The sequence below is a fragment of the Scyliorhinus torazame genome, chromosome 1 (genome assembly GCF_047496885.1).
Source record: "Scyliorhinus torazame isolate Kashiwa2021f chromosome 1, sScyTor2.1, whole genome shotgun sequence".
NCBI classification, from domain to species: domain Eukaryota; kingdom Metazoa; phylum Chordata; class Chondrichthyes; order Carcharhiniformes; family Scyliorhinidae; genus Scyliorhinus; species Scyliorhinus torazame.
Window position 1 is genome coordinate 374,934,074 of NC_092707.1, and position 22,595 is coordinate 374,956,668.

At 48.4% G+C, this 22,595-nt stretch overlaps 1 protein-coding gene across 1 annotated transcript in view; it reads right to left on the bottom strand.

The window, feature by feature from the left end:
• The window catches only part of ryr2a (ryanodine receptor 2a (cardiac)), a 1,117,859-nt gene that overhangs the window by 175,993 nt on the left and 919,271 nt on the right, over positions 1-22,595 (bottom strand). Inside the window, exons 71-76 of the mRNA XM_072511661.1 lie at positions 22,215-22,274; positions 18,274-18,408; positions 16,675-16,787; positions 9,500-9,596; positions 7,068-7,174; positions 940-991 (exon numbers count right to left, since the gene is read on the bottom strand). Coding sequence (XP_072367762.1) covers positions 940-991; positions 7,068-7,174; positions 9,500-9,596; positions 16,675-16,787; positions 18,274-18,408; positions 22,215-22,274 — 564 coding nt within the window. The remainder of the gene's footprint in view (positions 1-939; positions 992-7,067; positions 7,175-9,499; positions 9,597-16,674; positions 16,788-18,273; positions 18,409-22,214; positions 22,275-22,595) is intronic.

Sequence of the window (22,595 nt, forward strand, 5' to 3'; positions counted from 1 at the left end):
CGTCAGCCTCGATTTGGGCATCGGAATGGATTCTCCACCCGATTGCTGATTACGATATGGGCATCGGACAATGGAGAATCCCGCCCAAAGTGCCGTTTTGGGCGAGTATAGCAAAGTCTTTCTTGGCGTTGCTATCTAACAAGACTCTTACCAAGGCTGCACTTACCTCATTTCCTGTAGGAAGAGATGGGACGTCATTTTTAAATGCCGCCCCGAAATTGGGACACCCCTTGGGAATACCCGCCATGGCCTTACTATCCTCCCACTGCCCCAACATACATCTTAGGGGCGTCTCCCATCTTCCCCGCCCCCCCCCCCCCCCCCCCAACCCCCCACCCCCCCACCCACTCACCTCAGCCCATCTCTTAAGGGCAGGACACCCCTGGCAGTTCTCCTCCCAACTTGGCAGTGCCATCCGTAACACTGCCAGGGTAACACTCATGTGGCAGTGCCAAGGTGCCCGCAGGAGTGCCAGGCTACCACCCTGCCCAGAGCCCGACCACCCGGGAGCCTCCAATGGCCGGGGAGACCCCCCCAGGTGCCGTTACGCCTGGTCTACCTTTGTGTGGAGCAGTGATAAACGACATCATGGCGAGGTCTCCCAGGCGCGGATGCAGGCATATTTTAATCAGCCTAATGGCTCACTTAAATATGTTAATCTGGATCTCGCCCAGCAAGGGTGAAATCCAGATCATGACATCATGCGAGATCTCGTTAGATCTCGCAAGGCATTCCGAGCGTCCTAAATCTCGCGAGAGGTCTCTCACGAGATTTAATGGCCTCGTCGTGTCACTGACTACGTGCCCCATATGTTCAGCCATCATAGCTTTGTAAAAACCATTCAATGTAAATTATTTTATCTATAGAGAAGAATTGAGTCTTATTATTTCTAAAAATAATTTTCACTGAATTCAGTTATCAATGAAATTCAATCATTACCTTTGCCATAATGTCAGCATAAGCCATGTAGAGGAAGTCTTCTTCCAGGTTACTGAGGAGAACAGAAGAGAATGTTCTAAGTATATTTTAAAATCATACCTGAATTAGCACAGGATATTTTGAGCTGTTTGTATAACATGGGTTAGAATTCCCGGCAGAAACCTGAAAGAAGCCGTATAAATGGCTGTTACCGTCACTCCTCCAGATTTTCCAATGAAGTTACAATGAGTTATCAAGAGAATCACGTAGAGATTCGAGGGCCATAATCACACCACTAACTATTATATTTGTACGGCATGGTAATAGAGAATAACAAGCCAGAGATAGTGAATTAAAATCCCATTGTCAAGCTGTGAGGTAGAATTCAAAAATCAAATCATTTGTGAGGGTTTGGGGGGCAAAAATGACCATAACAACTGATTTATTTTTATTCGGTGAATAACTACGTATTGTGGTTGACTCTTAAGTGTCCTCAGGGCAGACTGGGATGAGCAGTAAATGGTAACTTTCTGGCATTGTCTCTCTCTGAAGGACAAGAAAGGAGTAATAAATATAGAACATACAGTGCAGAAGGAGGCCATTCGGCCCATCGAGTCTGCACCGACCCATTTAAGCCCTCACTTCCATCCTATCCCCGTAACCCAATAACCCCTCCTAACCTTTTTCGTCACTAAGGGCAATTTAGCATGGCCAATCCACCTACCCTGCACGTCTTTGGGCTGTGGGAGGAAACCGGAGCACCCGGAGCAAACCCACGCAGACACGGGGAGAATGTGCAGACTCCGCACACACAGTGACCCAGCGGAGAATCGAACCTGGGACCCTGGCGCTGTGAAGCCACAGTGCTATCCACTTGTGCTACCGTGCTGCCTATAGAGCCAAAGTGTCCTCCAAGGAGCTCTTACTCCAAAGTTGTAACTTTGTCAATAGTGTGGAGGAACCGGCATTTGTACACAAAGTTAATTTGATAGTATGGAAGTGGTTCCAAGGAAATGTCAAGCTTCTGCAGCTGAATTGTTAGCTAACATGATCTACTAATCAAAGGCACATCCTTTCATAGACTACAATCCATCACAATTTCTGACTTATCTTTTAATGAGGTTAGATATCTTGCCTTTCAAAGACCATTGCAGGGGTTAATCAACACTATCAGTCCTGAACTTTACCTTTTGCACTTTGCACGTAAGTTCAATAACTGCAGCTGAACAGGAAATAGTTCCTAATGCTTTAGCCCCTTCCCTTGGCCCATTAATATTACTCATGTGTCTCCATAAGGACCCCTGTCGCTCGCCTCCTTTCAAGGTTGAAGAGTCCAAACTTTTCAAACAGTTCCACATCACTCTGTTCTTAATCTCAAGGCAAGCACCTTAGACTTACCCCAAAATGTTCCCGTCTGTTTAATCTCAACATGACAGGATAGATTCAATAAGTCATCTCACAAGTTCAGTTCAGAAATTTCAGCACCATAAATGGTGGCGCTCCATTTGCTGAACTATAAGAAAATCCTTTGATCGGAAGACAAGCACAAATGAGGTTGTAAAGCAATACATGTCACCTCACCAACTTTAGCTCATTCATCTAGAGAGATCTTACAGTCTTCCCATCCAAACACCCGATAGTATCTGAAATCAGCCTGACTTATTACTTTACTACTCTAGCCAGACGCCAATTCCATAAACTACTGACTATATGTGAAGAGGTGCAGTCAGGAATTAAAACCACTGGGAAACTATAGTACAGACCCTCACCAACCCCCCCACAGGAGGCAACCCCCCCCCCCCCCGACAACACCCCCTCTTGACAACAACCCCCCCAACCAATGACCGCCGCCGCACCCCCCCCACCCCACAAGGCCATAACCCATCACCCCCTCCACGACTACCCAGCAGGACGCCCCGATTACCCTTCCAAACCCCCCATGGGACCACCCTCCTCATCCTCTGTCTCCCTCGTCTGTACCCCACCCTTTCAAAAGACTACTCCCTCAACCCGCCCCCCACATGGCAATCTGATTACCCTCCTGACCACCATGGGACCTGTCGACTGCCCTCCCAAAGATCTCTGGACTACTCGACCAACACCCCAATTACTCTCACCGACCACCACCCAATTGATCACTCAACCCCCCGCCACCACATTTTATCCACAACTCACCACCTAACCCAATGCCACTGGCAACCCCCCTTGACTGACCACCCAGACCCACCAACTGATCTCCCTATTAATCACATGTCTCCAGCCCACTGACCAACTCCCCCAATGACCAACCCCCTTCAATCACCCACCCACCCACTGACCAAATACCCACTGATCGCCCCAATCCCCCCTCCCAATTACCTTCCCCGATTGACCACGGCCTCCAAACATGACCTCCTAACCCAACATTTCCTTGCCCCAACAACTCCTCCACTGTCCACACAACCCTCAAAACCTGACACAAACCCACCAGCGGACATTCCTCGACACCCCACACTCCTGACATTCCCCCACCTCCCCGACAGCTGGTGCTGTAAATAGATGGGGCACATCCTCCTGACCCTTGACTCGCCTGCAGTTGACTGAGGGCCTGGGAAACCCGTTGAACTGCACCTTCCTAACCCAACCTGTGACGGAAGGTCGGGCGGGAGGTGTAAGTGACTAGGATGGGAGCAGAAATCCAATCACTATTGCTACTCCACAAGAAGAATGGCCCAATGTCTCAGATCAATGCCCTCTCGAAATAACTGGAGATAGAAATGGAAGAGTTTTTAAGCCAGTGACAGGGGAGATGGAGCAGGAAGAATGAAGGAGAAGGGTAGAGTGCGAGGGAGATTAAATAACAAATTCATGATCCAAGAGCCAAAGAGAGTGGTAATGGGTAGAGTAAAGAAACAAAGGTTGTGTTTGGATGAAAAGAAAGCAACTTGCCACATCACAAGCATAGAAAATGTTTAAGAAGAGGACAACGTTAAGGGGCATTGCAATCGCCAATGGCGGTAAAAAGTCTTGGCTTTGCCAGCCAGGCAAGTGTGTAGCTCAGTAACTCCACATGGGTAATGGCTTTGCAGGAATGGAAATATTGACCTCGAAATTCATTCTTGTCCCATTTCTCATTTGTCAACCGAGCAGCAACAAGCACTGTATCTCCACTGAGGGGGTCTGTTGGTCCTCTTGGGTCGACAAGAGGAGACCAACATAATGAATGCCCTATCCAACACCTTCCCCTTTACCTCCTCCCTGCTCACCATCCCAGGGCGTAAACACTCTTTTCAGGTGAGGTGGCACTTCACTTGGACCTTCTTCGATCTGGTCCCAATGCAGCCTACTCTACATTGGAAAGACTAAATGGAGACTGGGTGACCGCTTTGCAGAACACCTCCGGTCTGTTCGTAACAAGGACCCAGGCCCACCTGTCACTTGCCATTTCAACTCACCATCCTGCTCTCATGTCCATCCTTGGCCTCCTGCAATGTTCCAGTGAAGCCCAGCGCAAACTGGAGGAACAACATCTCATCTTCTAATTTGGCACGTTACATCTTTCTGCACTTAACATTCTCCTCCACCCTCACCCCATTTTTATTTCTATTAATTTATTTTCATTTCTTCCATCGATTCGTTTTTACCTCACCATTATCACCCCTCCCCCACCCCACAAGGGCCATATGTTCCCTGTTCCAAGTTGTCCTTTGCCACACTGCTTACCCCTGTTCTGCCACTGACACATTCTGATCTCTTAATGTGGCACTATCAGCACGTTTCTTAGCCATGATCACCACATTTACATTCCCTTTGTCTTTCTGTCCTCTACATCGTTGTCAATCTGCACCTATCGCTGACCCCCTAGCCAGCTCCACACCCCCACCCCCCAACAACAGTTTAAATCTCATCCTGGTTCCAGTTCTCTCCGGCTTTGAAAAACAGTCATCTAGACTCAAAACGTTAGCCATGATGTGGAGATGCCGGCGTCGGACTGGGGTGAGCACAGTAAGAAGTTTTACAACACCAGGTTAAAGTCCAACAGGTTTGTTTCGATGTCACTAGCTTTCGGAGCGCTGCTCCTTCCTCAGGTGAATGAAGAGGTGTGTTCCAGAAACATATATATGGACAGATTCAAAGATGCCAGACAATGCTTGGAATGCGAGCATTAGCAAGTGATTAAATCTTCACAGATCCAGAGATGGGGTAACCCCAGGTTAAAGAGGTGTGAATTGTGTCAAGCCAGGACAGTTGGTAGGATTTTGTAGGCCAGATGGTGGGGGATGAATGTAATGCGACATGAATCCCAGGTCCCGGTTGAGGCCGCACTCATGTGTGCGGAACTTGGCTATAAGCTTCTGCTCGTTAGCAGTGGGCCAGTGGGCCGATGATTGGTAAATGGAGTTTAATTTGGATAAATGTGAGGTGATGCATTTTGGCAGATCAAATCAGGGCAGGACCTACTCAGTTAATGGTAGGGAGTTGGGGAGAGTTACAGAACAAAGAATCTAGGAGTACAGGTTCATAGCTCCTTGAAGGTGGAGTCGCAGGTGGACAGGGTGGTGAAGAAGGCATTCAGCACGCTCGGTTTTATTGGTCAGAATATTGAATACTGGAGTTGGGACGTCCTGTTGAAGTTGTACAAGACATTGGTAAGACCACACATGGAATACTGTGTTCAATTCTGGTCACCCTATTATAGGAAGGATATTGTGAAACTAGAAAGAGATTTACGAGGATGCTACCAGGACTTGATGGTCTGAGTTATAAGGAGAGGCTGCATAGGCTGGGACTTTTTTCCCTGGATCGTAGGAGGCTAAGGGGTGATCTTTTAGGGGTCTATAAAATAATGAGGAGCATCGATATGTAGATAGTCGACAACTTTTTCCAAAGGTCAGAGGACTAGAACTAGAAGGCATAGGTTTAAGGTGAGAGGAGAGAGATACAAAAGAGACCAGAGGGGAAATTTCTTCACACAGAGGGTGGTGAGCAGCTGGAACGGGCTGTCAGAGATAGTGGTAGAGGCGGGTACAATTTGGTCCTTTAAAAAGCAGTTAGACAGTTACATGGGCAACAGAGGGATATGGGCCAAATGAAGGCAAGTGGGACTAGCTTTGTGATAGAAACTGGGCGGCATGGACAAGCTGAGCCAAAGGGCCTGTTCCCATGCTGTAAACATCCATAACTCTATAGGCGGGATTCTCCAACCCCCCGCCGGGGGAGTCACGCCACACTGGTCGGGGGCCATTGGGAGCGCGCCCCCCCCCCCCCCCCCCCCCCCCCCGGCGATTCTCCGGGCCCCAATGGACCGAGCGGCCGGCCGTTTTTGGCCAGTCCCACACGGCAGGACCTGGCAGGTAAGTTGGCGGGGGCGGTCCTCCGGGGGGGGGTCCGGGGGATCCGACCTCTGGGGGGGGCTCCAAGGTGGCCTGGCCTGCGATCGGGGCCCACCGATCTGCGGGCAGGCCTTTCTGTGGGGGCACTACTTCCTTCCGCGCCGGCCCCTGTTGGGTTCCGCCATAGCCGGCACGGATAAGAGAACCCCCCCCGCGCGCTTGCGGCAAAATACGCCAGCCTGTCTGCGCATGCGTGAACTTGCTGGAGCGGTGCCCTTCGGCACTGGCTGGAGCGATGCCAACCCCTCCGCCGTCCACATAGGCCCTGGAAGTGCGCACTTTCGGGGGCTGTTGACGCCAGAGTGGTTGGCGACGGTTCTCCCACCGGAGTGGGTTCTTAGTCCCCAGAAGGGAGAATCCCACTGGATGACTCTATGACACTGTTCTCTCTCCACAGATGCTGTCAGACCTGCTGAGATTGTCCAATATTTTCTGTTTTTGTTTCCGATTCCCACATCCGCATTAGTTTGCTTTTATTGTACTATTCATGCCCCATGGGATGGTATGCCAATTGTGAAGAGGAGACAGGATCTATGGTAGGCACTGAGGTACCATTCAGATGTTAACTCGATGGGCTGAGTGGCCTCCTTCTACACTGTAAATTCTACGATTCTATGATAGCAATCCCCAATTTACACGTGGATCCATAAGAATTACGCCTGCTTCTCCTATCACCTTGGCTTTGGGTTCAAATAGGCTCTTTGTGGCTCTTCCCTTGTCGAAGGTAAAGACAAAGAAAAGCAAGTCAAGCTAATTGTACTACTCTGCTAAGCCTACCATTTTTCAGTTAAAGCTGTCCTGCTGAAAAGAAGAATGAGTTGATGAAGAGGGTCAAATCGTTTGGTTCCCTCCTCCTCTTCCACTGGTTTCTCCTCCCCCGGTTTCTAAAGACATAAACAGAAAAAATTATAGATAAGCTGAAATCCGTTTGAAAAATGTTGAAGCTAATTACTAATGTATCAGACACAGGGGGCAGGATTCTCGTCGCCCTGCTCCGGGCCGGAGAATCCCCGCGAACGGGCCACTCCGCCCCGACGCCGGCACGCGATTCTCCGCAGTGCGGAGAATCGCCGCCATTGGTGCCGGCGTGGTTGGCGCGGCGCCGGTCCGGGTCCGCTCTACAAGGCCGGCACGCCAAGCGGCCGTAGGAATAGAGCCGAGTCCCGCCGACGCCGTTCTAACCTGCTCTGGGCCGGCAGGACCTCGGCGTGTAAGGGTCGGGTGGCAGCCTGTTGGGGGAGAGGGGGTGTCCGACCCCTGGGGGGGGGCTCCGATGTGGCCTGGCCCGTGATTGGGACCCACTGATCGGAAGCCGGCCTCTTGTGGCTGGGGGCCTCCTTTCCTACGCGCCGGCCCCTGTAGCCCTGCGCCATGTTGCGCGGGGCCTGCGCGTTGAAGGAGGCCACTGCGCATGCGTGCGATGGCGCCACCACCACTGCGCATGTCCTCGTTGGCACCGGCGCAACTGCGCATGCGCAGATCCCGCGGTGCACAGTTCGCACCGGGATCTGCAGCTGGAGCGGCGCGAATCGCTCCAGTGCCGTGCTGGCCCCCTCTAGGGGCCAGAATTAGACGTGGGAGCGGCCCGTTCACGCCGTCGTAAAGCGCGACGGCGTTTATGACGGCATGGACATTCTGCCGCGGGATTGGAGAATCCCGCCCAGGTTCTCACTGACAAAATACTTTCAATTTACAGTACAGTTTTTGATGAAGACATTTAACAATATATAGCCAGCTAATGTAACATAAAACGGCACCATGAAACCAGATTATTCTTGCTGGATCAGATCGTATCGACTTTTCACCTACACAGTACTCTTTCAGGTCTCAAACAAGAAGAACGAAATCAAGACCAAGAACAAGCGATAGGTCAATCAACATCGACGAAGAGAACAGACAGCTGTCATCTGAGTTGGAGGACAACGCCAAAATCTTGACAACCTGTTCCCTTCACCTGTGCTCGTTGCCCTGCTGTGGGTTTTGAAACGTTTTTGCTTTTTATTCAAATTTCCAATATATGTTGCACTTAACTTGCTTTTCTTACGTCTTCAATCAATCTTTCAATTGCTTCCTCTTAATCTTTCCTTTCTGAGGTCAATGCCCATTATGTTTTACTCCTTCTTGAGGCATGGAAATCACTGGCAAAGCCAGTATTTAACGCCCATCCATGAGTGGCCCTTGAGGAATTGATGGTGTGGCATCATGTTGAACTGATGCAGTTGGGTAGATGCCAGCGTTGTAGCTGTACAGGAACAGCTTGACTACAGGGAAGACTAGTTTTGGAGCACAAGTCTTCAGTACTACAACTGGGATGTTGTCAGAACCCATAACCTTTGCTGTGTCCTGTGCACTCAGAAGTTGAAATATGCCTGTAAAGCCAGCAGCATGACATCACCAGAAGGGAAGTGTATCAAGCGATCCAGTCTTAGTTTCCCTTTTGCCTTTGAGTAGAGCACACGCACCCAGCTCTTCTGATGTTTTCAAGCGTTCTACCTATATATAAATGTTCCCATGTGACGAGTCTAAATAAATGAACCCACTACATGTTTGCACAGTCTTAGATGTGTGATTAATGTCTTGACATCATCAGAACAACACAACATTTCTTGAAATTACTGAGACTTTGTTTTCATTTTCCTTAGTGGTGAGGTGCCCTTAGAAGCTTCTGCATACTACAGACGCCACACTAATGCAACTTATTCTTGCTGTGCCTGACCTGCAAGGAGCATGAAATCTGTCTTGCAGATTCGAGGACGGTGAGTGTGAAAAATGTGTAGCTTTTCCAGGAATGCTGTTACGCCCAAAATATTGAGCCTGAAAATGTGACAATTGTCTTTATCATTCGAGCAAATCATTTAAAATTTAACTGAAATGTTTTCCGTTTTGTATTGAAACACTGTAACTAATGTTAACAAGTTTGTGTGAAATTCCTCAGTGCACTATTTTAACAGAGGCATTTACTAAAAATGGAATTCCACCTTTGCTAAAATTATGTACAAAGGAATGAATTAATACGTTCATACCCCATTTCAAACAGAGCAATGAAAAGGACTCTTGTTGTAGACTGTCAAGTGCTGATGGAATAGCCGTCCTGGTGGAAAGGCAAAAGCAAAGACAGGACAATGATGACACTACTTTACATTTGTATGACCTCATTAGATTCCACCCAAATCTGGCTGCACAAACGGCAACAGCAAAGTGTTACTCACAGCTATGTCTTCTATTAGCTTGTCTTCGAAATAATGTTCCTCAGTTTCAATCCAGGATTTCTCATAGCCTTGAAGGAAGAGATTGACAGCTCGGTGCCTGAAGGGAAATATAAAAATGAGTTATGACAAGATTATTTGCTTTGCTTGTTACATTAGGGCCGTATTACTTTCCATATAATGTTAAAGTGATTAGGGAAATAAACGTTGTGGTCTGATGCCCAAGTCAGTAGCACTGTCCTGTCAGACATTGCCATCTGCTGCCAGAAGGTTGGGTCATTTCTCAACTCAAGCTCGATTTCTTCACCTGCTTCAATCTGATTAAGTTTTTTTTTAAATAATTTAAAGAAGATGAATATCTATACCAACATAAATCGGCTGTTAATCTCTCACTAAAATTCCTGTTCATAAATGTAGGTCCCTATCTTTATACAAATAATGCAATGTTTCCATTTCTCCTTGTAAAATATCAAGCATGAGCGATGTCCCACCTGCATCCGGCACAGAAAATTACCATCAGAAACCGTATTCATTTCTGAGAGCTATATCTCAGAAGATTATTGAAGAAGTTGATGAGGGGGGTAGAGAAAAGCTATTTTCTCCATTGGGAGAATCAAGAACATTGGGGTGTAACCTCAAAATTGGAGCTGGACGCTCATGGGTCATATTAGGAAACATTTCTTCACATGAAGGGCAGTGAAAATCTAGAGCTTTCTGATGTGTTGGGTATGCCGGGTCTGCGAGGACTGCGTTTGCTGCAGCAGTGAGAGAGACAGGCTTCCAACACTTGAAGAAATGCAACTGATTTTACTGAACTCTTAACTATCATACATACTTTAACTGTGGGTCGACACTATGCTGACTTGACTGGAGACCTGAGGCTAACCTGACCAGACTATCTTACTACCACATGGTGTGTGTTCTAGTTGCTGCTCACGGGCTCTGACTGTCTCAGAGGCTGGATCCCAAGAGAGCGGGAAAACTAGTGCCCACTGGCTTTATAGTGGTCGTGTCCAGTCTGGTGATTGGCTGCTGTGTTCTGTGTGTTCACTGGTCATCCTGTGTGTCAATCACTGCCTGTCTGTGCACCATCATATACCTGTGTGTATATTACGACACTTTCTTCCACAAAAAGCTGTTGAGCTTCAAACCTACTGAAAATCTCAAAACTGAGATTTCTGTGAGGTTAGGGTATTAAGGGCTACAGAAACCAAGTTAGTTAGGTGGATGGAGTTGAGATACAGGACAGCATGGATGGCACAGTGGTTAGCACTGCTGCCTCACGGTGCCGAGGACCCGGGGTCGACCCCGGCCCTGGGTCACTGTCTGTGTGGAGTTTGCACATTCTCCCCGTGTCTGCATGGGTTTCACCCCTACATCCCAAAGATGAGCAGGGTAGGTGGATTGGCCATGCTAAAATGCCCTTTAATTGAAAAAATTAAAAATTAGAAAAGGTACAGGACAGCCATAATCTCATTGAATAGCAGAACATGATCAAGGGGCAAAATGAACAACTCCTGTTCCTACGTTGCTCTGAAGCAGGAAGCTGACAGGAAACTGAATATCACTGCCGGACTGCGGGAGGTCACCTCAGAAGGCAGCGAGGCTATATGGGTAGAGATCAGGATGCAGGAGAAGGGTGCAGTCACAATGTTGGAGGTTTACTACAGGCCTCCCAACAGCCAGCGGGAGATAGAGGAACAGATAGGTAGACAGATTTTGGAAAGAAGTAAAAGCAACAGGGTTGCTGTGATGGGAAACTTTAACCTCCAATATTGACTGGGACTCACTTAGTGCTGGGGGCTTGGACAGGGCAGAGTTTGCAAGGAGCATCCAGGAGGGCTTCTTAAAACAACATGTAGATAATCCAACTAGGGAAGGGGCTTTACTGGACCTGGTATTGGGGAATGAGCCCGGCCAGGTGGCAGAAGTTTCAGTAGCAGCGCATTTCGGGAACAGTGACCACAATTCAGTAAATTTTAAAGTGCTGGTGGACAAGGATAAGAGTGGTCCCAGGGTGAATGTGCTAAATTGGGGGAAGGCTAATTATACCAACATTAGGCGGGAAGTGAAGAACCTAGATTGGGGGCGGATGTTTGAGGGTAAAACAACATCTGACCTGTGGGAGGCTTTAAATGTCAGTTGAAAGGAATTTAGGAACTGACATGCTCCTGTGAGGAAGAAGGATAAATACTGCAAATTTCGGGAACCTTGGATAATGAGAGATATTGTAGGCCTCGCCAAAAGGAAAAGGAGGCATTTGTCAGGGCTAAAAGGCTTGAAACAGACGAAGCCTGTGTGGAATATAAGGAAAGTAGGAAGGAACTTAAGCAAGAAGTCAGGAGCGCTAAAAGGGGTCACGAAAAGTAATTGGCAAATAGGGTTAAGGAAAATCCCAAGGCATTTTACACGTACATAAAAAGCAAGAGGGTAGCCAGGGAATGGGTTGGCCCACTGAAGGACAGCGGAGGGAATCTATGTGTGGAGCCAGAGGAAATGGGCGACGTACTAAATGAATACTTTGCATCAGTATTCACCAAAGAGAAGGAATTGGTGGATGTTGAGTCTGGAGAAGGGTGTATAGATAGCCTGGGTCACATTGAGATCCAAAAAGACGAGGGGCGGGATTCACCAACCCCCCGCCGGGTCGGAGAATCGCCAGGGGGCGGCGTGAATCCCGCCCCCGCTGGCTGCTGAATTCCCCGGCGCCGGGGATTTGGAAGGGCGGGAATCGCGCCGCGCCGGTCAGCAGCCACTGGCAGCGGACCCCCAGCGATTCTCCGGCCCGTGATGGGCCAAGTGGCCGTCCATTTTCGGTGGGTCCCTCCGGCGTATGTTACGGCAGGTATTTGCCGGTGGGACCTGGCTCCGCGGGTGGCCTCCAGGGTCCTCAGGGGGATGCAGGGGGAACTGGCCTCGGGGGGTGCCCCCATGGTGGCCTGGCCCGCGATCGGAGCCCACCAATCCGCAGGCGGGCCTGTTCTGTGGGCACACTATATTCCTCCGCACCGGCTGGTGTACCGATCCGCAATGGCCGGCGCGGAGATGAACCCCCCCAGCGCATGCGCTGGGATGACGCCAGCACACGCTGGCGCTCCCGTGCATGCGCCAACTCGTGCCGGCCGGTGGAGGCCCTTCGGCGCAAACCACTCCAGCGCCGGCCTAGCCCCTGAAGGTGCGGAATCTGCACCTTCGGGGCGGCCCGACGCCGGGGTGGTACACGCCACTCCTTCGCGCCTGAGTTGCCTACCCCGCTGGTTTCCGAAGAATCCCGCCCGAGGTGTTGGGCATCTTGAAAAATATTAAGGTAGATAAGTCCCCATGGGATCTACCCCAGAATACTGAAGGAGGCTACAGAGGAAATTGCAGAGGCCTTGACAGAAATCTTTGGATCCTCACTGACTTCAGGTGATGTCCCGGATGACTGGAGAATAGCCAATGCTGTTCCTTTGTTTAAGAAGGATAGCAAGGATAATCCAGGGAACTACAGGCTGGTGAGCCTTACGTCAGTGGTAGGGAAATTACTGGAGAGAATTCTTCGAGACAGGATATACTCCCATTTGGAAGCAAATGGACGTATTAGTGAGAGGCAGCACGGTTTTGTGAAGGGGAGGTCGTGTCTCACTAACTTGATAAGAGTTTGTCGAGCAAGTCACAAAGATGATTGATGCAGGTAGGACAGTGGGTGTTGTCATATGGACTTCAGTAAGGCCTTTGACAAGGTCCCTCATGGCAGACTGGTACAAGAGGTCAAGTCACACGGGATCACAGGTGAGCAGGCAAGATGGATACAGAACTGGCTAGGTCATAGAAGGCAGAGAGTAGCAATGTAAGGGTGCTTTTCTGATTGCAGGGCTGTGACTAGTGGTGTTCCGCAGGGATCAGTGCTGGGACATTTGCTGTCCGTAGCACATATAAATGATTTGGAGGAAAATGTAACTGGTCTGATTAGTAAGTTTGCGGACGACACAAAGGCTGGTGGAATTGCAGATAGCAATGAGGACTATCAGAGGATACAGCAGGATTTAGATCGTTTGGAGACTTGGGCGGAGAGATGGCAGATGGAGTTTAATCCGGACAAATGTGAGGTAATGCATTTTGAAAGGTCTAATGCAGGTAGGGAATATACAGTGAATGATAGAACCCTCAAGAGTATTTACAGTCAGAGAGATCTAGGTGTACAGGTCCACAGGTCACTGAAAGGTGCAACACAGGTGGAGAAGGTAGTCAAGAAGGCATACGGCATGCTTGCCTTCATTGGCCGTGGCATTGAGTATAAAAATTGGCAAGTCATGTTGCAGCTGTATAGAACCTTTGTTAGGCCACACGTGGAGTATAGTGTTCAATTCTGGTCGCCACACTACCAGAAGGAAGTGGAGACTTTAGAGAGGGTGCAGAAGAGATTTACCAGGGTGTTGGCTGGTATGGAGGGCATTAGCTATGAGGAGAGGTTGAATAAACTTGGTTTGTTCTCACTGGAAAGATGGAGGTTGAGGGGTGACCTGATAGAGGTATACAAAATTATGAGGGGCATAGAGAGGATGGATAGTCAGAGACTTTTTCCCAGGGTCAAGGGGTCAATTACTAGGGGGCATAGGTTTAAGGTGCGAGGGGCAAGGTTTAGAGGAGATGTACGAGGCAAGTCTTTTTACACAGAGGGTAGTGGGTGCCTGGAACTCGCTGCCGGAGAAGGTGGTGGAAGCAGTGACGATAGTGACGTTTAAGGGGCATCTTGTCAAATACATGAATAGGATGGGAATAGAGGGATACGGACCCAGGAAGTGTAGAAGCTTTTAGTGTAGACAGGCAGCATGGTCGCCGCAGGCTTGGAGGGCCGAAGGGCCTGTTCCCGTGCTGTACTTTTCTTCGTTCTTCGACACTATTGTCCCATAACCAAATGGTGCTACTGTTGCCAGCAGTACCAGATTTGTCAGCAGTGTGTTATGGTGAAACGGGAGGCTGCATTGTTGCCTTTAAAGGATCTGCCAGAACTCTGCACAGCCAAGAATCGGCTTAACAACGTAAAAACACTTTGAGTGGTGCATTTTGACAGTATATAGCTGCACTCCAGATGCAATATAAATGTTACCATCTGCTGTGGAGGTGCACTGACTGTTGAATGGCTCAGGCGGTCCACAGATGCAAAAGATGGATCTTGCCAGTCATTAGTACTCCTGTTGAAGAATTGAGCCAATGTTTGCAATTTTAAAACAACATTCTCCCCTTATTCATGCCTTTGTTCCCTCCAGACTGGACCTCTCCTATACCACACTCAGTAATCTATACCCTATAAAAATCCTGTTTATCCAACAAACAATTGTCCAAATCCTATCTCATGTTTAGGGCGCGATTCACATTTCATTGTGTCATTTTGGGCGAGTTTGGTGGGGTGTTTCATTTTGGTGAGATTGCGGCCTGTTTCACCCTCACATAGTCCCAAAACTGAGTCCCAACGTGAATGTCGCCATGCCTGGCTGCCTCGCCATCTGATTTGCCCGACTTGCGCCTCAGCTGCTCGCCGCTGACAAGGTGGAGCTGCTTTTAAACGATCCCTCAGCACTCTGTCCCACTGACTGATGACACGAGGATGGCAGTGCGCAGACTTGCTTTGGGGATGCCGACCTGGCCAGTCTTCTCAACGTCATCGATGAGTGGCAGGGTATCCTGTCCCCTCCGAGGGGGTCGGAGAACCAGCAGCAGGGTCAGCAGTGCTGCCTGGGAGGGACTGGCAGATGCAGTGGATGCGGGCAGCATGGCCAGGAGGACCGCCCTCCAATGTCAGAAGACAAACAACCTCCAACAAGCTGCAAGGGTAAGTTGCCAGCGCTCTCCTGGCATCAATCCCTCCTGGCACCCCTCAATTTTCCAACCAACCCCATCCCCCCTCACCCCCAATCCACTGGTTGACACCTTGCACTCCCAAAATCCGATCTTCAAGCTTGTTCCTCAGCACCCATCAGCACAACCCATTCATGTCTAAGTGCGGCGCACACACATGCCACCTGCTATAGACACCCCCCCCTCCCACAAGCCATCAAACGTGCGGTTCAAAAAGTCCTCCTCTTTATCCCCTAATATGCGGGAAAGGACAAGACGGGGGAGGTAGGAGGAATGCCAGAGATCTGGAGCGGGATTCTCCCCTTGCTGGTGGGGGGGGGGGGGGGGGGGGCAGTCCTGGCGCCAAGGAGTGGCGTGAACCACTCCGGCGTCGGGCCGCCCGGATGGTGCAGAATCCTCCGCACCTTTAGGGGCTAGGTCGGCGCCGGCGGGGTTGGCTCCGCGCCAACTGGCGCGGAAGGGGCTTGGCGCCACGTCAACTGACGCCGAAGGGCCTTCGCCGGCCGGCGCGAGTTGGCGCATGGCGGGAGCGCCAGTGTGTGCTGGCGACATCCCAGCACATGCGTAGGGGGGTTTGTCTCCGCACCGGCCATGGTGGAGGTCCACAGCAGCCGGTGCAGAGGGAAAGAGTGCCCCCATGGCACAGGCCCGCCCGCAGGTTGGTGGGCCCCGATCTCGGGCCAGGCCACCGAGGGGGCACCCCCCCGGGCCAAATCCCCCCCCCGAGGACACCCTCCCCCAAGTCCTCATGCCTTCTGAGAAATGGGCCCTGGAGATCATGAGGTTACCCTAGGTGAGAGCAGTGACAGACGAGGTTGGCCTGTGCCAGTGAAGATCTCCTGTCCCTTCATCCAGGTGACCTGTCTCAAGTGAGTTGTTGATGTTCCACACAATTATCCTTTTTCATTGACCATATGTCCATTGTCTTGTAGGATCACCATCAGGTGAGGCTGGTCCATTTGGAATGTCCCCCCCCCCACTCCCCTGGTCACCCAAGAGAACACCTTGGAGGAGAGCTCTGAGGAGAACACCATCGAGGCATCACAGCTATCACCCGTACCCTCCACCTGCGCAGGGACACAGCCTGGTGGGCGACATGAGTGGACAGGCTTCGGGGGCACAATCTGGTGGATGCAGGAACATCCATGGGAGATAGCAGTCGGAGATCTGCTAGATCCCAGGACTCAGCTGGGTTCCAACCAGATGCCGAGCCTCTGGGCAAGGTTCTCCCAGAGCTGATGCAGACGATAGGCCCCAGCCATGACATTCAGGAGGGGGTGTCAGTGTCTCATTCTCAGGAGATGGTGCTGCTAATGCAAGGCAAAACAATCAGTTCCTACCGTGGTAAGTTATAAAGCGGTGCCATCCGAAAGCAGGCCACAACGGCCCGTTTACGTTGCTTCGACAACAGCTTGTGCCAGACTGCTTTTTTAGACCTCTGGGGATGCTCGACCTAAAGCATTAAAGTAGAAATGCAAAACTCAGTCTTAGCATTACAACTGTGCAACCAATTTTACCGAAAATGGTTCAGCCATCTTCAGTTTCGACCAATCCTCGAACGTATCCTCATCATGCCCATGGCAATGAGATTGTACATGAGGTGAGTAGTATGTGAAGGCTCCAAAATCACACTGCGAGACTTTGACATACAGTGCATGACATTTTGTGTATTTGTACGAAATTCATTTCTTTGCTTTTGCAATAAACAGAGGTTTTAGACCAGTTGAACGGCAGCTTTAAAATGGGCCAACAATGTGGAATTTAGACCCTGCAGTCTTTTCAGCCACTGAAGCTGGGTATTGAGAGCTTATCTTATTAGAAATTTGAGAAAGTTTAATATAGAACTCGACTGCAAGTTGAACCCTGGATATTCCATTGGGATCTAAGGGATGTGCTTTGAGGAGTGAGGGGGGGGGGGGGGGGGTGCGTGGTGTGATGTGGGGCAGTGAGAAGTTCAGGAGGGGATCACAGTCGCGGAAGAAAAGAGCCAACGCACAAGGTTTCTTTATGGCACAAAGGAGCTCTCCTACTCCTCCTGGGACACAACAAGACAGTAATATATTAAATGTGACTACCCTCTAGACTCTCCCCTCGGCCTGGGGCTGCTCCTGAATGGTTTCAGGCTTTCCTGGCCAAGCCAACGCCAATCCCCAAACAGGCAAGTGCACATTGAAATGGCATTGAGGTCTGAATGACTTAATCGTCACTAACACTTGCATTTCAATTGGACCCACTGGCGTGGGACGGGAAATGTAGCTGGATATTGTTGAGTCGGATGCCGCTCCTAATTTAATCCTGCCCCTCCCCCTACTAAATATTAGTAATGGCTGTTTGAATAGACTGGTGCATGCGCAAATCTTGCAATAATTTTAGAAACTAAAAGATGCTGCAATGGGTGGACTGTAGAATCGTTTCAGGTTGATGAACAGGGATAGACTGAATTGTTGTCCTCATCCATCAGCAATAAAGCATGCAGAATATAACAATGGATGCAGCTAATAGGTTATATGAGGTAATTACGCTCCGAAGACTGTTGCATTTCCTATTCCTGTTAAATCTGTTGCCATTTTTAAGCAATCCTGAAAATACAAACCCAAAGTTATTGCCTCTTTCAGGCGGGCAGCTCGCTGAGCAATGCAAATTGCGGTTCTGTAAGAGATACAGGATCCAGATGCATACAACCGTACCAACAGGCAGAGCCGTGTGCTGTGCACGATTGGTTCATTGGAATATGCATGTGAAAGTTTAACCAGTCATCTTTAAAGGAACCACTGCAGGTCCCACAAAGCCATTCCCATCTGCCACCAGCTCCTTTCTATCCCCTGCCTGTGGCTACCATCCTGTAATCCTCACTTAACCTCTGTCTTTAAGCACAGCTCCACCGAGCCATTCTGGGCATTTGAATGATAATCATTTATCCCAAAGTGAAAAACACAGACCTGCTCCAAGTGGAAGACCACATTGGCAATATCCAGCACACGTACAATCGTTTTGTCTGGATCGGATGGGTCTTCATTCCTGTTGGGTAGATCTTTGTAAAGTGCCATCTGCCACCTAATGGCAGGATCTTCCAACTGTAGGAAGGGACAAGTGTCAGTGACATGCACAAGAGCATCCACACAGCAAAACAAATTATTTTGATGTATCTGTGCTAACACTTTGCTAAAGCTCAAACTAATATCTATTTAGTTCAGTACCGAGTATCTCTAACCAAACAGATGAATAAATGTTTTCAAATACTACTCTATTGCACAACACACCCCATTGCTGTTAAAATCTTGTTTGAACAAATCAAATTTAAAGATTAGGTCAGAAAAGTGAGGTGGAAGAATACAGAAAACAACCATAAAACATATCATAGAATCTACAGTGCAGAAGGAGGTCATTCGGCCCATCGAGCCTGCACCAGCCCTTGGAAACAGCACCCCATTTAAGCACACACCTCCACCCTATCCCCGTAATCCAGTAACCCCACCTAACCTTTTTTGGACACAAAGCGCAATTTAGCATGACCAATCCACCTAACCTGCACATCTTTGGACTGTGGGAGGAAACCGGAGCAGCCGGAGGAAACCCACGCAGATACGGGGAGGACGAGCAGACTCCGCACAGACAGTGACCCAAGCCGGGAATCGAACCTGGGACCCTGGAGCTGTGAAGCGACAGTGCTAACCACCACGCTACCGTGCCACCTAGAAATATGGGTTGTTGGGTAAAGCTGCATTTAACAACCGCAGTTCAGATGGTATCAGAAGCTGTAACGGTGAAACTTGAACAATTTATGAATATTATCTGAACATTTGAGATTAAATTAAAGCCTTACATTTGCTCTGTAACATTCATAATTTTTCAGAGTGTATAGTTCCACAAAGGCGAAAACGGTATCAAGGTCAAACCAAAGCGGAAAAATGTTAAATGATTGAAGATTACGAGAAACCACCATACCACCACTGCAGAACGCTACAATCACATGATCAGACAAAGCAGCGTATGAAAACTTAATCAAATCCTGGGAACGATTACAAAGCAGCCAAACTTCATGATGAGGCATTCAGGTCACAAGAAAATGGCATAAAATGGATTTAGAATCTTGGGATGAGGTTAAGCTTGCAGTGAGATCATTGCCATTTTCTTCTTTTTTATTATTTTGTATTGTTCAATTTAAGCCAGTGATTTTATTCCACACCGGAAGTTTTTTGACACAATCACTTGGACAGTTTTTGTGATGGTAGTGGCCATGAAACGGTTTGTATTTGCCATCATTACTCTCTTCAAACTATTAAACTGCCAGTAACTTCAGGAATCTGCATTTGTGCAGGATCATACGGAGATGCAGAAACTGCTGTCAATGATTCTAAGCTCTGACACAGTGTGTGCTATTGAGGTCTCTGACAGTGAAATCCCTCAGTAACATGGGAATGAATGAAAACTTCCAATTTTGACAGCTATTAATCCTGCTGTCAAAAGCCTTGAAAACGTTTTATCTAGTTGCGCAAGGGGTAACTGCATTTTTAATGGTGTACTTACTTAATAATTACTGCTGAAAAGCTAAGTTTATATTTGGGGAATGTCAAATTTCTCCATTGTGATTTTTAAAACATCCACAAAGTTTTTTTTTTTTTTCAAAAAGTTTCTTCACAATGCTTTAGCTTCTATCTTAATCCAATCACAATCATCTACTTTGCTACCTGATAATTTCAATTAAAATTAGGACATTCAATCCCTTTAACCTCCTGGGTTGCTGCCTGTGAGAATACTTCAATGTCATTGGTTGCTTGCCTAGTCTAATGCCATTGATTGTCTGAAGATCTCCATGATTTGGCACTAGGTTTAAAGTGTCACCAGGAAAGGGGAAGTCTACACCACAGAGATCGTGTAATCTTGCTGTGCAGTCCTCCTGCAGGTTAATGGTGAGCTCTGATGCTTTTCCATGACAGCAAATTCCAGCATATTATGTTGGACACTGACACTCCTTATGTACTTGCCATTGATAGCCAGTTATGTGTACACTGAATTGTTAACAGCTGTGATGTATTTGCTGCAGGTTAATGGAAGGTCAGTAGGTGATTAATGCCCAGGGAATTGAACAATGGTATTTATATTAAAAAGATAGCTTTTGGCAGTTTTCTTCCAAACTTGCTTGAGTACTTATTGGGTGCGATTCAACTAAATGGGAACAAAGTCCCAATGCGAGCATAGTTAGCCACATGTTTCCCAGCGCTCCTAGTGCCAAGAAACATATGGCTATACGATGCCACTCGCATTAAATAAGGGGACACAGCGGGGAATGTGTGCCTGAGTAGCCCCGTTTTCCACACCGAAGCGGTTCACTTGCTGGAACTCCGCTGTGTAGCAAAAGATTGGGATGCCATTTTGAAATGGCATACCCATCTCTGAAGCCCCCTACCCAACCCCCAACACCCTCAAGCCTCAACACACTATGGGAGTGTCCCCGCCTCCTCCTGTAACACCAGCCCAGGGCACCCCTGTCCCAATTGCCAGCACATACAAAATGCCATCCTGGCACATTGGCAGTGCCAGGTTGGCACACAGGTGGCACTGTCAGAGTGCCAGGTTGGCACTGTCAGAGTGCCAGGTTGGCACTGCAAGGTGCCAAGCTGGCATTTTGTGCGCTTGTGCGATCAGGCCGGCGGGTGGAGGTTGGGGGGGGGGGTCCAGTGTGGGTACTGGGGAGGGGCCAGGGACCCTTCGCACAGTGTGTTTGGCATGGTTAGGGAGGGGGGGGGGGGTCATGGATCGATTCGGGGGCCTTGGAGATTGGGGTGCCATTTTTAAATGGCTTCCCGATCTCTCGCTATACTGGGGGAGCTCCTCAGCATACAAAACGGGGCTATGTGCGGCCTCGCCGCACGTTCCTGACTGAGACCCCCTTCTACAACGCGAGTAGCGTTGAATAGCGGGTGCTTCTTGACACTGCGAGCGCTGGGAAACACGCGGCTAAATCCGCTCACTATGGGACTTTGTTCCCATTTAGTTGAATTAAGCCTACTATCTTGCAAGAAACATTCTGATTGAATAATATAAATTTACACACAATCTGAATGTTAGAGATTCAGGAAGGTATTCTGCGGTAAAAACAAAACATTATCCAAATTCGAGGTGTTGTTCTCACAGTGTTGCAGGCCAATTATACACAAAGCAATATCAATGTTATTTATTCATCCACATCCGAACTTCAAATAACATATTTTGTAACGTTAAAATATAAATTGTGATGGCACTTTCTACAAGGGCAAGTCTTTTTAGAAGTATACACCAAAAAGCATAGTTCTATTGAAAGACAAATTTTATTAGAGACCAATGAAAATTATTCAGACTTACATGACTACCCTGTATATCTAGAAACAGCTTGTAGCACCCAAGCAAACCACGCATAGCAACAATCCAAAACGCTCTGATTGGGTCTTTGAGTGTATCTTCGTGGCAAAAGGGTCAAAGACCCCCAGAGCTGAGAAAGAAGCTGGACGACTTCTGAGCATTATGCCCAGTGAGAAGAGTGTTGTTGCACGGTCAAGCTTTGTTAAGTATAATTGACTGGGAAATCTGGACCTAAGTTTACTGAACCTTGAGATGGATTTGGACATTTTGTTCTGCATCCATTTCAGGAAAAAGTCTCTTCAGCAGCCCCTTGAAATAAAAGATTCGACACTGAAGGGCAGTATGCAGGCATGCGGGAAGGAAGAGACAGGTGTGTGAAATGAGCAGATAAAAGATCTCATAACCAAACAGTGACTGTAATGAAATGAAACTTGTGCATAATTCATGCTCAAGCATAGCAGTCCAATCAATAGAGCAATTTCACAAATACACATAAAGACAGGGGTTTCTTAGCAACTGGACAGTAACACCAGAAACCTACTTTCCCCTGAAGGTGAAGATTATTGCGAATTATTTCTCGAACTTCATCCTCCGTGTCTTTCTGTTTTAAGAAGAAAAAATAAATAAATTTCAGCCATCTACCTTCAAAACTCCCACATCTTGCAGCTCTCTCATAATACATCAAGTGCATAGCAACAGGGATTCTTTTTAGAGCAGCAAATGTTATACTTTCTAGCACTGTCTTGAAATTAAATTTTCCAAAATATTTGTAGATGTTTTGGATTGTTGAGTGTTACACAGGTCTAATTATATCGGGCACACAGTAATAATACACCAATTGTCAGTGTGGCAGTCTCCCTCAGGTGTTTGTACAGCTCTGTTAACAACAGGAGTGAGTAGTGCAATCTTTCCTCTGCATTGT